The sequence below is a fragment of the Rhodamnia argentea genome, chromosome 4 (genome assembly GCF_020921035.1).
Source record: "Rhodamnia argentea isolate NSW1041297 chromosome 4, ASM2092103v1, whole genome shotgun sequence".
NCBI lineage: Eukaryota > Viridiplantae > Streptophyta > Magnoliopsida > Myrtales > Myrtaceae > Rhodamnia > Rhodamnia argentea.
In genome coordinates, this window is record NC_063153.1 from 27285059 (window position 1) to 27302727 (window position 17669).

At 39.5% G+C, this 17669-nt stretch overlaps 1 protein-coding gene across 1 annotated transcript; it reads right to left on the reverse strand.

Moving 5' to 3' along the window:
• Positions 1-11851: 11851 nt before the first annotated feature.
• Positions 11852-16663, reverse strand: LOC115727101 (putative L-ascorbate peroxidase 6). The gene is given in 12 exon segments (XM_048278189.1): positions 11852-12408; positions 12857-12923; positions 13273-13394; positions 13995-14078; positions 14246-14342; positions 14417-14459; positions 14645-14715; positions 15247-15374; positions 16067-16181; positions 16184-16211; positions 16214-16404; positions 16407-16663. Coding segments are annotated over 12 exon segments (1107 nt in total). The 5' UTR covers positions 16465-16663; the 3' UTR covers positions 11852-12305.
• Between the last annotated feature and the right edge of the window lie 1006 nt (positions 16664-17669).

Sequence of the window (17669 nt, forward strand, 5' to 3'; positions counted from 1 at the left end):
GAGAGCTCGTTGTCATATATCCGTTGGGAGTATATGACAGCTCTAAAATTGGGCATAAAAAGAAATGAATTGTATGTTGTACCCTAGATCGATCAGTCACATATAAATTTTTCACTAGATCTCATTTTAAAATTGACATATTATATTCACAATTATGATCACACCAAATAATCATAATTGACCGGTCTGTGAATATAATTCATAATGTGACTTAAAACTCCAAATCAATCTTCCTCATTCATTAGATCTCTCAATCTCAGTTCAGCTCGCTTTTCTAGAAATGTCCCTTTAGATCGAATCAATTTCATGACCATAGGCAACACCCTAAGATAGCAAACACTAAATAGAAACCTTGAGAATAATGAAGAGTCATGAGGGTACTTAAAAATGAGGAATTTTATCCTCGAGAGTCTCACACGGCACAAAGAAGTTGAGATCAAAAACTCTTGCCTACTCTCATTGGTCGATAGTGCATACGTAATATGAAATACGTATTACGGTATGTTCTCCTTTCCTATAGAGTGTATGTCTTTCTATTTTAATACCGTACGGATGCTCATCTTGACACACTCAGTGTCTAACTTGAGTTCACGTAACAACTCCAGCCACGAGTTTTTCATCAGAACTCTCATCCGGCATTTAAGACGGATAAAGCGAAATATGTGGGTTATTTCACTTCCGGACATTGTAAGTAATAAGTCATCATCTTAACATCATGTTAAGGCGGTATTAGTATTTTAAGCTTGAGCTCTCAATTATCACCTAGATAATAAGCTTAAAATTGCCTCATCTCTATTCACTACATAATAAATAGAGGCGGTTACCCGTGTGAGTGGGCTAACTTCTCATCTGTCCGACATACCTTTTTAACATACAGTGCACCAAGCATTAATATGCATGAATATCAAATAAACTTATAGACTTTAATATTGATAAACAACATCATCAATTATTAACGTTTAGGGAAAAAATACAAATATTCAATACATTAACCTCTACGCAGTCCTAGAGTCTTTATATGACCAAAGAAAGCATCTCTAGGAATTGGCTTTGTCATGGGATCTGCTAACATTCTATGCGTAGATATATATTGTAGGTTCACTTCCTTTCGTGCTTCCATGTCCTTGACATAATTATACTTAATGTCTATGTGTTTGGTCTTACTATGAAACTTAGGATCCTTAGTATAAGCCATTGCTGCTTGACTATCACAATAAACCTTCACGGGTTTTGCAGCATCTCCTGTAATACCCAAATGATCCATAAATCTTCTAAGCCAAACACATTCTTGTGCTGCCGCCGATAATGCCACGAACTCGGCTTCCATGGTGGATAAGGCTATACACTGTTGTTTCTTCTTGCTCCACGATATGGCGCCATTATTCGGTAAGAATACATTTCCGGAAGTGGATTTTCTCTCATCCAAATCTCCTCCCCGGTCGGCATCAGTGTAGCCCTCTAGGTGCGGATCACTTCCTTGATAAGTTAGCGAGTAATCGGCGGTTCCTTTCAGATACCTCAAAATTCTCTTAACGGCAATCCAATGTGCTTGACCTGGATTGGATTGATATCTACTGACCAATCCAATTGCATAACAAATATCAGGTCTTGTACACATCATAGCGTACATGAGACTTCCAATAGCACCGGCATATGGAACATTTTTCATACGTTCTTGCTCTTGTGGAGTCTTAGGACACATTCTTCGGCTCAACCCATTACCTTTTGCAATAGGAGTATCAATGGGTTTGCAATCTTGCATACAAAATCGTTCGAGAATTCTATTGACGTACGTCTCTTGCGAAAGAGATAATGACCTTTTCGAATGATCTCTCGAAATCTTAACTCCGAGAATGTATGTAGCTTCACCCATATCTTTCATTTCAAAATTAGAAGATAGCCAACTTTTGATTGTCTTCACAAACTCCATATTATTTCCAGCAATCAATATATCATCAACATATAATGATAAAATTACAAAGTGACCTTTGGACCTTTTGATATAGACGCAATTATCTTCATTAATTATTTCAAAATCATATGCCACTATGGCATTATTGAAGCGTATATACCATTGTCTTAAAGACTGCTTAAGGCCATATATCGATCTCAAAAGTCGACATACCTTTTGTTCTTGGCCCTTTTTAACAAACCCAACGGGTTGTTCCATGTAAATCTCTTCATCTAATTCTCCATTGAGAAAAGCGGTCTTTACATCCATCTGATGTAATTCAAGATCCAAACTAGCCACTATTGCTAGAATGAGGCGAATCGAGGTAAATCTTACCACGGGAGAAAAAGTATCTTCATAGTCAATTCCTTCATGTTGGTTATATCCTTTCGCCACAAGGTGTGCCTTATATTTCTCAATTGAGCCATCAGCCTTGCGCTTTATTTTGAGAACCCATTTGTTCCCAATGGCTTTGCGTCCTTTCGGAAGATCAACCAGTTCCCAAACTTGGTTTGATTTCATTAACTCCATTTCTTCTTTCATTGCTTTCATCCATTTTTCCTTATCGGGGCAAGATAGAGCCTCATTCACATTTCTTGGCTCATCTTCATCCAATGGAGCGATCATGAAAGCTTCCCCTTCAATTTCAAAGCGTCGTCGAGGAATGCTTTTGCGACCGGTTCGCCGTGGAGAAGATTGTACCAAGGGTACTTCTTCCTCCAATACGCTCCCACTCGAACCAGATAATGGCATTGATTCATCAAGTGGTTGCAATGGAGATTGGTTTGTATTCAACTCCCCACCTCTCACATTGCTTCCACTTTGATCATTATGTCCAACAGTCTCATTATCTTGATCCAATGTCTCAAATAGGGAACAATCTTCACCTATTTCGCCCTTTCTTGGAAATTCATTCTCTAAGAATGTGACATCTCGTGATTCAAATTCAGTCACATTTCCACTTTCTTGCTCACCTATGAACACATATCCTTTTGAGTATTCTGAGTACCTTATGAAGATACTCTTTTTGCTTCTTGGTCCTAATTTTCCATATTTATGTGAGGACTCATGAGTATAGGCAGCACAACCCCAAGGTTTGAGACAACTTAAATCGGGTTTTCGACTTGTCCACAATTCATATGGGGTAGAAGTGAGTGATTTGGAAGGCACTAGGTTAAGTACATATGCAGCGATTAATAAAGCATCGCCCCAAAAGGCAATCGGTAAATTAGCTTGTGCCATCATGGACCTAACCATTTCAAGTAGGGTTCTGTTTCGTCTTTCGGCAACACCATTTTGTTGCGGAGTGTATGGAATAGATAGCTGTCTATCTATTCCCTTTTCATCACATAGATTTCTGAACTCATCGGATAAATATTCTCGACCTCGATCGGATCTCAAAGCTTTTATTTTCTTATCTAACTGATTTTCCACTAAGGTCATAAATTTCTTGAAGCAACTAAATGCTTCTGATTTATGAGATATCGGATAGACATATCCATATCGAGTATAATCATCAATAAATGTGATGAAATAAACAGTACCATGCCTTGCCCTAACATTCATCGGGCCACAGATGTCGGTATGGATTAATTGCAATGGGAATTCAGCTCTTGTCCCTTTTCCAAATGGCTTTCTAGTTGTTTTTCCCATTAGGCAATGCTCACGGGTAGGCAATTCAATTTTCTCAATATTGCCCAATAAGCCATCTTTGGCTAATTTATTCATTCTTTGTTGGCCAATATGACCAAGTCTAGCATGCCATGTATTCACATCATTCTCATTAGAACTAGAAGATGCAAACAGGGAATAACATACATTCACACTAATATGTTCAATATCTAATACAATAAAGCCATCCGTGAAATAACCGGAACCATAAAAAGTTGTTCCTAACAACAAATCCACACCATTATTGTGAAAATTCATACTAAAACCAAGTTTGACTAATACCAATACAGAGACAAGATTTCGACGAATCTCCGGAGCGTACGGAACATCATGTAGAAATAAAGTGCGTCAACCACGCATGATAAGTTGGCAAGTGCCAATTCCTTTCACTTCTACTCTAGAATTGTTTCCTACATAAATCCATCTCGCTCCACTTGGAATTCGTCGAAATTCCATGAACGTATTTCGATCTCTGGCTATATGGTCCGTGGCTCCTGAGTCTACAGTCCACAAAGGATGAGATTCGGTTAAAAATATAGAACTTGATACATAACAAACACTTTTAAGTGTGTTAAGGGTTTCTACCTTCTTCGGCTCACCACGATCGCGAGCGAAGTGACCCTTCTTGCCACAATTGTAACATTTCATCCTCGAAATGTTCTTCTTCACGGGACGTTTCCCTTTTCCATGCTTCTCAAACTTTGGTTTCTTGCCGGATGGTTCAACTCTTTTGCCTGTCCACTTCTTGAACTTTCCAGGATGCTTGCGCTTGAAGCCCGAAGCTCCATGTGAGCTAGATCCAAGAACATATACATCGGATTGTATCTTAGCCGCCGGAAGGCGATCCTCCTCTAGCTCCAAATGGCGCACAACATCTTCAAAGGTTGTGACGTTCACATTGTGGGTCAAGTTCACCTTCATGTGTTCCCAATTATGAGGCAAAGAGCGAATTACAGCCTGCACTTGTTGTTCATCAGACAAAACATGTCCAGCATCCTTTAGCTCACTAATCATGTTCGACATCTTCCTCAAATGTTGCTTTATATTCTGCCCATGTGGCATCTTATAAGTGTCGAACCCGATTGTAAGCTGCCTCGGCTTGGTGACAGAAGTCTGACCAAATCTAGCCTTCAATGCATCCCACATGTCTTTAGCATTTTCATGCTGCCCGAACTCCCGCATGATGTCATTATCCATACTACTCAACAACGTAATGCGAGCAGTTGAGTTCTTTTTCTTCCAGGCAGCGAAGGCTTCTTTGTCTCTTCTGTGTTGTGCGGTATTACCATCCTCCGGCTCAGTCATGGTTCGGTTAAGAGCTTCCAATACCTCTAGTTCTTCAAGCACATCTTGGATTTTCATTCTCCAGATTTCATAATTTTCGCCATTCAATTTCTCACCCTTGTTGAGCTCAGCAACAATATTCTTAGATGCCGTTGCCATAGTATCTAAGTATAACATTTAGCACGTGTTTAAAGTCTATTTGCATGCAACAAATGCAATCATATTCATGCATCTTGATTATACTGGTATATAGTTTCAAAAAAGAAATTCTAAAATCAACGGATCACTAAGTTCCCCATCATCATCCAGATTTTCTTATCTAAAACCAATACCAATACAATCATCACTTTGTATTCATCATACAGTTACTAAAACTTGTGAACACTCCCACTCGAAATATATACACATAAAATAATGCATATACATAAATCATCAATACAACAATCACAAGACCCTAAAAGTCTCCTAAGATATACGGGAAAGAAACTAGCTAAAAAAAAATAAAAGTCTAAATATAATAACGTGTGATCCTCCTAGCTCCAGTTACAACATGAGCATATGTAATTTCCTTGGTACAAGGAAAAGAATAATTAAGGTCTCGAGGAGGATTATGAATCAAATCGGGGGCCAAAATCAGCTCCTTTGGACAAAACCTTTGAGGACCCTTGCCTTTACGCCAGGGCGCATTCTATCTGCGCCAAGATATATCCATTGCAAGCGATGACGTCTTCATCGCTCCGATCCTTATAAAATCGTGTAAGAAATGTAGCACGGATTTCTTATATGTGGCAGCATCATTCCACCACGCGCTATTCATCAAACCGTGCCATTCTACGGGTATAGTGTTACGTAGTGCATAAAATGCATCTCTTGGGGTCATTTCTTGTCCAGCCCATACGATTTCTTAGATCATTTCGTTGACCTTAATAACATGGGTTATAATGTCAGAAGCATTAGCCCATTTATAAAGACCCAATATTGTAATCTTTTCCCTTAGAGCTTGCTGAGCTTCAGCTCTCCTTGGCCTTTGGGGTGTTCTCGCATTTCGTCTTACCCATTGCATTGTTCACGCAACGAATGCAGAGCACAAATGGATTACGATTTTTTTTTTTCGGGTCAACGGTCAAAGTCAACGGTCAACATCCAACGATCAACGGGCGCGGGTCAAAGGTCAGACCGGGTCGGGTCTGTAACGGGCTCGGGTCGCGGGCCGGTCTTAATAAAAAACAAAATGGGCTGGGTTTATTAAAGAAAGTGGGCCGGATCATTTTTTTTTTTTAAACAAAAGAGAGATCAGGCTGGGTGTTGGGCCGGATCCGGCCCAACACGCCGCTGGCCGCAGGCGCGCGCGGCCCGGGCCCTCTACGTGCGCCACACGTGCGGCGCGTGGGCCGCCGTCCGGCATCCTCCGGCGACCAAATTTTCGTCAAAATTTTCGTCTCTTCGAGACAAATACGATGGTATATTCATAACTCAAAAATGGCATAAAAAGGGACGAAACGCCACGGCCCCGAGGGACTCCGCCCCGTCGCCGCGCGTGGCGCGTGTGCGGCGGCGTCCGGCGGACCCTCGGGGCCGGCGACCACTCAAAATGATTGTCTCGACGAGCCCGTTCTAATGGTATGTTCAATTTACTATTTTGACGAACAAATCATAATCAAAACGCTATGAACAGTAACTTCGCGATTAGGGTTAAAAACCTTAAAATACAGCATATCAACACCAAAAACGATCATGAAACTAGTAACACATGCTCTGATACCAATGTTAGATACTTAATCCGATCTAATACATACACAAAACAGCGGAAACATGCCCAATAGATCACCGGATTCAGCGATCGACGAAGATACATCACGAGGACATACCTTATTGATCACCGATTAGATGCCCTTTGCAATCTCGGAGTTTTTCTCTGTCAAACGACAATTGACGATGGGAGGAGCGTTCTTAGTTCTCTGTTTTCTTGAAAGTGACAGAATGAACAATTGGGGAGAGCGATGGAGACCACGTCGGTTATTGACGTAAAACCAACCAACGTGACTTTTCACGTTTGAGCATATAATTGCTCAATGGGGTGTGGCTGCCCGCATGGGCGCACACCGTATCTCCTGTAGACCCCACTTTAATATTTAATCTAATAGTTTCTTCTCGTATAAACTTGAGAATAGAATGGAAGCTATATAATTCTTGGTACTAGTTTTGCACATGTTATGCTCACAAGTTGGATGTACGTGAACCTGAATTTCGTTATCCGAAAAACTCAAGTCAAAATTAGGCATACGGGTTGTAGAAACAGGATTTTTAGGAAGAGCATTTTTAGGTTCTACAAAACGAAAAGACTCTATAATGGTGTTTTGCGAATCTCCCCGAAGATAAGCTAAAAAAAAATTGACATCCTTGGCGACAAATATTATATGTGAAAAATGGGTCAAAGCATTTATACCCCATTTCGTTAGATACATAACCAACAAACACACATTGTTTTGCTCTAGGATCAAGTTTCTCCCAATTTCTGTCATGGATGTGGACAAAGGAAGTACAACTGAATAGTTTTAAGGGGGGAGAGGAGATGAACAATAGAAGTGCCAAAAGTTTTGTATGACGCTCAATTTAATGCCAAAACTTTTCACCGACTCACCTAAGTACCAAATCGGTGAAAAAATGATTGTTTAAGTGCCTCTGGCGGCAAACTCCAACAAAAAATGTTGCGTGATTATTTAATTAAATGTTAATGTCTGTGGATTTTTTTTATAAAAAAAAAAAAGATGTGGATGAGAAACCAAATTAGTTTTTATTTCTTCCTTGAAAATTACAATTTCAGATCTAATGGTGCCATTCTTCTCCAACCATTCCTCGATCCCATTTCACTACCCTCTCGAACGGGAGATCCTCTCCCTCTGTTGTTGCAAAGAAGAACGAGTCCAGCTTTTTGGCTCTATTCTCACCGCTTCAATCATCCACCAATGATCGTCCTTCTCTTCTCTCGTTCAAAACTTTTCGTTTTATCTTCGCTGGCGGATTGGAGCGAGCGAATGCATTGGAATCTCGAGCCCCGATGGTCGCTGAGTTTATGCCTCTCGCTGATTGGTAGGTCGACTTCTAAAGCTTCGAGGCCTTTTCGTTCTATGATAATCGCATCGGCGATCGGCTTGTGTACTTCGTCAATCGATAATCAAAGGCTCCTGTTCGGCAGCCGAACAGGTATGAAGAGTCCAGTTCTCGTTCAAAACCTCTCCGCTGGTTCTCACTCCGTTCATGGATGATTTGTCCGAATTTGGATTCTAATTTTATGGTGAACTTGTGGAACCACGTCGTTTAGGGCTATTTATGCTGACTCAAAGCGCCAAAGAGCCACGTTGGTTGAGAAAAATGATAAACTATTGCCACTTCAGATTTCAAATCCAAATACAGTTAGCACTAAAATGATCGTTTTTTTAAGTGACATTTAAGGGATCCGGAAAAAACTTTTGGTGACAAAGTGAGCACCGTCCGAAACTTTCGGCACTTCTCTTATACTTCTCCCTTTTTGAGGGTAAGGTTAAGGCAAAAACAAGTCTACTGGCCGGGTAGGACTCCTGAAACACTCTCAGAGTGCTTGAAACTCTACCACTCTGGAAGGCATCCTATTACGAAGATACGTGGATGTAAGAAGAGCTTCCAGAGTTATGTGGGAACTTTGAAGCTCCAGTTACTTCCTAAAGGTTTTTTTATCCTCCCTCTCTGCCGCCCCATTTTGTTGAGGGGGCTGTCAAGGCAAGAACTTTGATGCAGAATTTCCTTTTTAAAGAAAGACTATCAAAAATATTATTGAAATATTCTTTCTCATTGTCACTCCTAAAAATATGGATTTGCGTTTGGAATTGTGTTTGTATCATTGTGTAAAATTTTTTTAAAAGCAGTCTCTACATCATCTTCAACTCACCCTTATATGATCATTAATAAGTGTAACAAAGCAGTTCTTTCTTGAGAGTGTAGGAATTCTAGATGGACCCCAGACATCGTTATAAATTAAGAAGATTGGTCTCGACAACTTGTAGGTTTGTGAGACAAAATTGGTTTGATGATGTTTGGCTAATTTACGGAATTCACACTGAAATGAAGATGGACTTTTATTAAAGAGCAACTTTGGAAACAAGAACTTTAAACATTGAAAATTCAAATCACCTCGCCTATAATTCCATAACATAATATCATCATCCTTACGAACGTCAACAAATTTGAAGCAGCTATCATAAGCTTGTCTACTTGAGCCTATCACATCTTCAAAGAAATAGAGTCCTTCACTCTCTTCTAGCATTGCCAATCGTCCTCCCTGAGGTAAAGTTCTAAAACTCACTATGAGATGAGAAAAAATTAGCTTGACACTTTAATCGGAGATTATTTTACCAACGAACAACAAGCTACAATATAGACATGGACATGAAAGACACTATGAAATGTGAGGGCAGACCTTGATGGATCATGTACTAGCTATAGTCGAAAGAGAACCATTTGCAATCTTCATTTTTCATTTGCTACACACGGACTATAAGTGGAAAAGAGTTTTGAACAACCTGTCATATGATCAGTTGCTCTTGAATTGAGAATCCATGGAGTAAATTGTTAAGGATTGTCTATGAGGAAAGTAGTAGAAAGATAATTACATTTTTGGGCTAAAGAACAAGATGGATTTAAAGAAGGTTGTGGAGGTTAAAGGAGCTTGTATTGGTACTCCAACTGTTCCTTTTTGTGAATGGATCCAAATTTGACTTGATTTGTCTTCCTCATTTGTTGCTTGGGGAACGCATGACCATCACTACTGCTCCATCTCTTCTGACCTTCTTTCTTCAAATTCTATGATTTTCCATCAATTTTCCAACATGTCTCTTTGGTATCCCTTGGTTTCTTGTAAAGTTCACACCATGGTTTCTTCATCACGTCTTCCACCAAATTAGGCCCCCGATATACAAGTGCATATTTTTGGATATAGAATTGACAGTTGTTTCCAAATCATGTAGCATGATTTGCCTCCAAGATTCCTCCCTTCTAACTTTAGAGAAAACCTCGCGGATGGATGGCAGAGGTTTTTAACCAAAGATTCTACCTCTTACCTCATGCAAGCTTCTCCTAAGGCCTGCTAGAAACTTTATACTTTATCATTCTCTTTTCTCTTCATTTGTCTTTTACAATCAGCCGGATTTTCTCATGTATCATCATAGCATTGATCTTATTCCTATCACAAGAACACCATTTCATTGTGGTAAACAACGACTTCACGATTTCTTTTCCTTAATTGTCATAGCTTTGTCTTCAGTTAAAAAATTTGGGAAGAATTTTCCAAATTAGAATATGTTTCTCTCACGACGTCCCCACATCTTTAGTGGTCGGAAGGAATATGTGCGATTTTCCAATTGCTAGCTCCATAGAATTGATCAACCAAGCAATCACTAAGGAGTTCTTCGATCTCCAAGTCTCCCGATATGGATTGCTTTCTATTGATTCTTCACCTCACCTATCAAGTGGCCTAACTTCTCTCTGCCATCAGTTGCTAGTTTCATCGATTGAGCCCACTCCAAAAAATTTTGGTCATTCAATCGATAAACTATTAATGGCAAGTTGGAGTTTTGGGAGAGTTGCTCTCCACTACTATTCATTTGTGCAGAGAGATCGGTTGGGTTGTTCTCTGGCATGAAACTTGAAGAAGTGGTGTCCCTACTAGCTTCTGTCATCGCCGTTTTCACCATAGTAGAAGCCGAATTCAAAACCTCAACTCTCATACCATGCATGTGGATTTCAAAGAAGAAAAGTGGCTTCTTCTATTTCTTATTAGTTACAGAGCACATAACTGACAAATAGGACCAAGGATAGCTAAATAAATAGCAAGAAAACAGGAGCAGAAATAGGAATATATTTCTTACTTCCTAATTCTAGTGATCTACTTCCTAATTCTGACAATTCAAAATTAAAAAGAAATAAAATAAATGGAAACAAAATAATTTCCTTTCTCAAGATTTCCTCTTAATTCTTCAACACTAACTTAGGAAACTTACTCGGCACGAATCGACTTCTCTTTCCAAAGTGTCCACTAATCCTTGCTGGATGGGTTGATTTCTAGTAGAACCAGTTTCAAACCGCCAAAGCGAGCAACGACAATTCCCATGGCAGGCAGCGACAATTCCCTAGCCGAGGCATGTCGAGTAATTAATGAAGCATAAGGTCATATCCTAGGAGGTTGCCCCAAGATTTGAGGTTTTCATGGCTCCGGTAGCCCACAAGGACCATGTGAAGGTTGCTAAGACCAAATGGCATCGCGCTGGCCAATGTTCTACTTTACATAGAATACACAAGTGTAGTAATTCAAAACCTAACCCTAAGTGAGGAAGATAAATACACCTACCACAAGTAGTATCCCGAGGGTTTTTACAGTATCTTTACAGAATTGAGTTAGTTGCAGAGTCCTATATATCTCACCCGTTGGTCTAACCATGTCCTCCCCTTGAGAGCATTTTAATCGTCAATTCACACTGTGCATCAACTTAAAACTTCAGGTGAACGACTAAATAGTTCCGCATCATCTTATAGTTTGCTGTTCCAATCTTCAAACATCCATTTCTTTTTGGCAGTTATGCTTTGTTTCCGTACTTAAGGTTACACAAGAATTACTATGATGCATATTCCTGGTGAAAGGACTATTCATATGTTGTTTCGAATTATTTGGTGACAAAGTGAATTTACAGAAGTTAGGGTGGTTATTCAGCACAGCCGTCTGCGATCAGCTTTGTAGAAATTATGTTTTCCTATTAAAGAAAACTTTAGTCGCTTTTATCTTAAAGCTTTTAAGTGAAAGAATTGATCTTGCATTATCCTACAATGATCAACCCGGATTCTGTGTCTTTCAGATCTTCTCTTCCCTTGTCATCACCTTTGCAAACTGCAATGTGTGACTGTTCTATCGTATCTATGTTATCAATCAAAAGCTGTAGGTGGCAATAATAACTGAAGAGAAACATGCACTCGTGTCTACATCTTCTGATCATTTCTTTGTCACTGTTCATCTCCGTAAACTATGAGCAAACCTATATCGAGTAGTGTGGCCAACAAAAATCGAGCCCAACATAACTACAAACATTCAAACCATAAAATAAGGCTTCTGACGTACCATGTCAATGGGATGTGGTGGCACAGTTTTCCAGTTGTATGTATGCTTGGCCCATTTTTCATTTTAAACGGCCTCCGGTGGGATAAATTTGCTGATTACAAGATCTTTTGCGCTTTCCAAACAACGGAACTTTCATCCTCTGATGTGACTTTGGGAGGTATGAAAACAACTCCACATGCGCCCATAGCTGTAGGATTGAACTCCAACAGTGTGCAATGCAAAAACAGCGAAATTTTGCCGCCATGCGATCGAAAATTTTCACAAGCTTCTCCACCTAGCACCAGAATTTACTAACTTGACATAAGCGTTCTTGAAATCTTTGAAGAACAAGTTCTGATCATTTGCATATTGCTCGATCCATCTGTGTATATATAATAGATAAGTATCACAATTAAGCAGATTAAAGAAACACATATCACATTAAACGGAACATTCTCATGCAAAACATCCACAGTAAATCAGTTGATACTATTTGCTTCAAACTGGCTACTTATGTATATGGTGTCCAGACGTTTCCTTTCTACATTGACTTCTGGGAAAGATATATAGGCTAGGATAATGTAGCTCCTCCCATATTTATGGAACGTGGATTTAATTGGATCATAAAAACAAAAGCCAACTTTTATCCAGAATCATGAGAAAAAGAAACTCAATAAAGAGAGGCAAAAATGGTGCATCCCTTAAAGTTGACAGGTGCCAGTGACAGCGATATATATATCTCATCATAATAGGTGATGGCCAGAAACGTATAGCTAAACTGTTCCCATCTTCCAAGTGAAAGGAAATAGTAGGGATATCAAATCAGTAACCTTAAGCATTCATCATCCTCAACAAGTGCACGATCAGAAGGAAGTCCAATCATACTTGACATACCAGCTGCATTGAGAAAAAGAAATTAAGCAAGGGATAATTAAGAGCGAAGCTTAAGCGAGAATGATTGCTCATGAAAAAAACTCAGGTTGTTTTCACCCAAAGAGTGATAACAACCATTTTGTAGTATGGATCTTTTCCTGGATCAGATATAACTATTGAACAATACCACAATTATGACTCCATAGTATCAGCATATAGGATCTTTTCCTGGGTTTAGAAAGCTGATGGCAGGACTGATTCATGCCAATTAATGCTTTATCTACAACGGACTAGAACCAGTAGGCCAATATAACTACATCTGGCAAAAAGTCTAACAGAACAACATGAGAACCATCGATGTTTTTTTCTTTACCTGAAGACATCCAGGGTTTCTCTAGAAGAACCTTATAGTATGAATTGTCAAAAACAACCGGATTCCCAAAACCTTTACTGCCAAGGGTATGGGCTCCAGATAATACAACAAGTTCCTGTGTCCTGAGAGGATGAGGACAAAATCGAAAATTTCCTTTTGTTGAGAGAAGAAACTAAAGAATAATATAAGAAACTGATAAGGACAGAGTTCCATAGCAATTAATCAGACAGAGTCCATAGCAAAATAATCAAACATCTTCTCAGACTCTTTTAAGAGCTTCAACTATCATGCATCTAATACTGTCAGAGTAGTAACTCGTACAGGGGGCACGGAGGGGAAAAACAAAGAAGGAATGCTTCTTGCCACAGAAGGAGCAAAGTACTTTGCATTTTGGGGGGCACCATTTGTGGGTGTGGTGGCAGAGGAGGGTGGGATGATTTTCTCTGAATCTATCATTCCGAAATTGCAAAACACAATGTATCACGGTTGACTAAACGACCAATTCTATGTTGACCAGTCAAATATCTATCCAACAGTTTAACCATCACTAGTAAGATGCTTCAAGGATTTAACCAACAGTTCATACAGAACACTGAAATGAATCTTTCTACCATATTTGATACTGGAGAAGCATTAGCTGCATAACAATATGCAATAGTCTATAAACAATACTTAATATATCTGCAAGCATGATTCAACATGTACTTGGGATAGCAACTCACGATAAGCCCTTCCTCTGAAAACACTGCTTTAAACCTAAAGCATCAAGAGTTTCTTCGGGAAGTCTTCCTTCAGGATCAGGTTTCCTTCAATAAAGAAATGAAACCAACACAATATTAGCTTGGGTATGCACAAAGATGGAGAATGCAAAGACTTTTGCAATACCGACAATACCAAATGAGTGAAATGATATTTTGTCTGTCGTCAACTCATCTTCAGAACGATAGTACTTGAATTGGAAATAGCCTCTTACATTGTGTCAAGTCTGCCCAGAACAACAGGAATAGTGGGACCCCCACAAACAGAAACTGCTTCAGCTCCGGCCACAGTTATCATGTCCGCCCAGGATACTGAGAGGGGAAAGTGCCATCCATATCACCACAATGATACTATCAGCATATATAATATAACTAGAAAAACTCACCTGGTCTCTTTGCATCCACCTCACTCTTTGCTTTCTCTAGGATCTAAACAACAACACATTGACTGAGCAGTTAGCCTGAACATGAACTGGAGCTGACTGCTCTAGATATAAAATACAGGAACTTTTAGCAGTCTAGAAATTCATGAGGAAGTAAACCAGTTGAAATGAAATGTTGCATCTGCAAAATGAATGCTAAGCTTAAGGATGTAAGAATAAAATTTAACATACCTTCACAGGCTTTTTTAGCCCAGCATTTTCAGGCCTTTCAAGTTCATAAACTATGGAACCATTCATACCACCTCGATATTCACACAACAAACATATTAGAATTACAATATGAGGACAGAAATCCATACTCCGACAAAAGACATGATGCAGAAAATTTTCAACTCAAACAGAAGTTTCTACATGCATTAAAACAATCGTACATAACCATTCCTTCAGAAATTTAAGTATTATGAATGATACTGCTCTCTATGATCGATCAGTCACTTATAAGGGTCCATTAAGGTAAGTAACTGCTTTAACAGTCATATATAATTACTTGCGCTTGTTCATTTGGAAAACCACCATGACAAAAAAGGTTATGCACATTTCCGGAGATTATCAAACTCTTTTGGCAAATGAGAGCTATATCCCCCTAATTCAGATAAAATCTATAGAAACATCATCTTTGCTTCAGCTCAAAAGTTCAACTACGTGGAAAAGATAATAAGACGATATGGATTGACTAGTAGGCTTGAACAATTGCAGTCAAAGGCTTGGAGCACAGGCACTGATGTCAAGTATCATTATTTGTAGTACTTTAGCTTATTGTCCATGCATAATACCTGATTTTTCACCCATTTCAAAGGTTCCAGCATCATGAAATACCAAACGAAGCACACCAGCGGCCTTCGCCTTGGAAACTACCTTTCTGACCTCTTCCTTTATCATTGTGTATTCGACCATATCTAACCTTTGATATACGAACATGAAAAACCACAAGTTAATGAATTATCCAAAATGCCACGAGTCGACACAAACAGAGATGCAACCCCAAGGTCCTGTAGACAAAATAGCAAACTTATAGCCCCATCTAATTAGTGCTTTCCACTGACCAAAAAAAAAAATAGTACTTTCAAAATCATAATTTCGACCCATCATCCAAAATGGTTTTCCCCAGCTTAATGTGGTGTCCATAACTCTACTGTGTGAAAGAAGAACATTTACAGTTACAACTTACAGATACTAAAATGCATGAAGTCAATGAGCAACCGGGAAATCTATACCAGCAAGGATATGTTTTTACCCCTCAAATGCAAACAAGAAATAAAAACTAAAATTCTCATAATCTGAAGGACCATACTTGGACCTCCTACTTTAAACGGCAAGAAGTTCTTTAAAGGTGGCAAAAAGAGCATTTTCGGTGGGACTATTCTTTAGCATGCACACGCACACACAAACTGATCACCGGAAGAAGCAGCTACTAAACCAAATCTGACCACTGACAAAACACAGAGCCTTCTTTCTTCCGCAGGCTTAGCTCAAGCTCATAATCATCTCATCTCCCTCGAATTTCAGTTCCATTCGGCACGACCAATAAAGACACGGACTTTCATCAACTAAAGCAAAGATTATCGGAAAGTCGCAAATTGTGTCAAAGCTTACTCGGCGGCGTCGGCGGCGACGATTCCGTCCAAGTAACCGCGCAACTGAAGGAGAAACGGCAGTGTGGCTACACATATGAGCTTCCTCCTCCTCGAAACGCGGTTTCCAGCTGCAACTCGGAAAGACGGCAATCAATTGGATTTACAGAACATCGATTAGGAAGCACAGGCCACACGCGGAAGCGCGCTTACCTGAAGAAGCAGCATGGTCAATGGAGCTTGGGGGAGATTCAAGAGCTCCGACCCGAGACCTGATCGGTGAGGGAGAAGACCGTTGGGATTTGGCGGGCAATTCGAATTTCGATCTGAAAGAAGAGGGACGGGAGGAGGAGGAGGAGGGGAGGAGGAGCAGGTGAGGAGGGAGATGGTGGCCGACGACGACGACGGTAAAGCCATCATCGCCGGTGCCGGAGGCGAAAGCTGCAGAGAGAAAGAGAGAGAATCTGGATTGGTGCGAGCGTGGAACTAGACCGTTGGCTTAGCCATGGAAAATGGAAAATGGAAATGGAAGGTCTCTCAATTCAATTCAGGGCGTTCTATCTTTAAATTTTTTCTCCTCCTTTTTCCCCTAAAACAAAATAAGAGAGTGATGGAAGAAGATGATGATCATTCATAGCATTAGAGTCCGTATAAATAGATAAGGTAGGTTTCGGAGTATAGGGTCGCATCACTCGTTAGGAGTGAAGCTTTGGAAAAGATAATCGGAAGTGGAACGAAACGTAATACGTGATAATAGATAATTTCAAATATTTTAAGTCTTTCATTTCATGGTTAGAATATGCAGGTAGGTTCAGCCCGTGGTACTAGAGTTGATTAGCAAGCCACACCCTAATAGCTCCATAGTAGAGCAATTGGTGCGTACTTAACCGACTAGTGGTAGGTTCAAATCCTGATTAGCGTAACGCGTGGTGCTTTAAAGCGTAAAATAATGACAATAAAGTAAGAAAGGAATAATATTTTCGAGGCCTATGGGAGTGCATGAAAAGGGCAAGAAGGAATGGCCGGATGTAATGTCATTAAGGATATATTTGCCTAATGATTTCTGACAAATATCATTTAGTTCTAATATGGCTCAATAGTTAATTTATTATTATGCTTTCAAAATAAAAATAATAATTGCTGAATAGTACCAATTTCTAACCGTGACCGTGCCTATTAATCAAGCGAATATTATGGAGTATAACCCGCTTGTCCCTTTTTTTCATTTGAAAGATTGGATAGACTCCAACTAATAAAGTGTATTGCACTCTTCCATCTTTCCTATGTGGGATAAAGAAAAGGCACTTTTGTTTGTTTTGCAAACAAACTTCAATTTGGTATCAACATGGTTTTAGAGTTATACATAGAATCTCGAGTCGGACTTGTAAGGAACCGGTCGGGTTCTAAAGTATGACGGGTAGGTTTCACATTTCGGGTAGGTGGAACATAGAACTTGTAACTTGTAACAACTTTATTTGTGTTTCTTGGTATAGCTATTCATACGATCTTGCGATATTCCATGGTGTCCAATGATGGGTCTATAATCTGGAACCACTAGTCCGAGCTTCCATTTCTGACAATATTTATTACTAAAACTTTTACTTTGTTGATGTCTCATATTTATT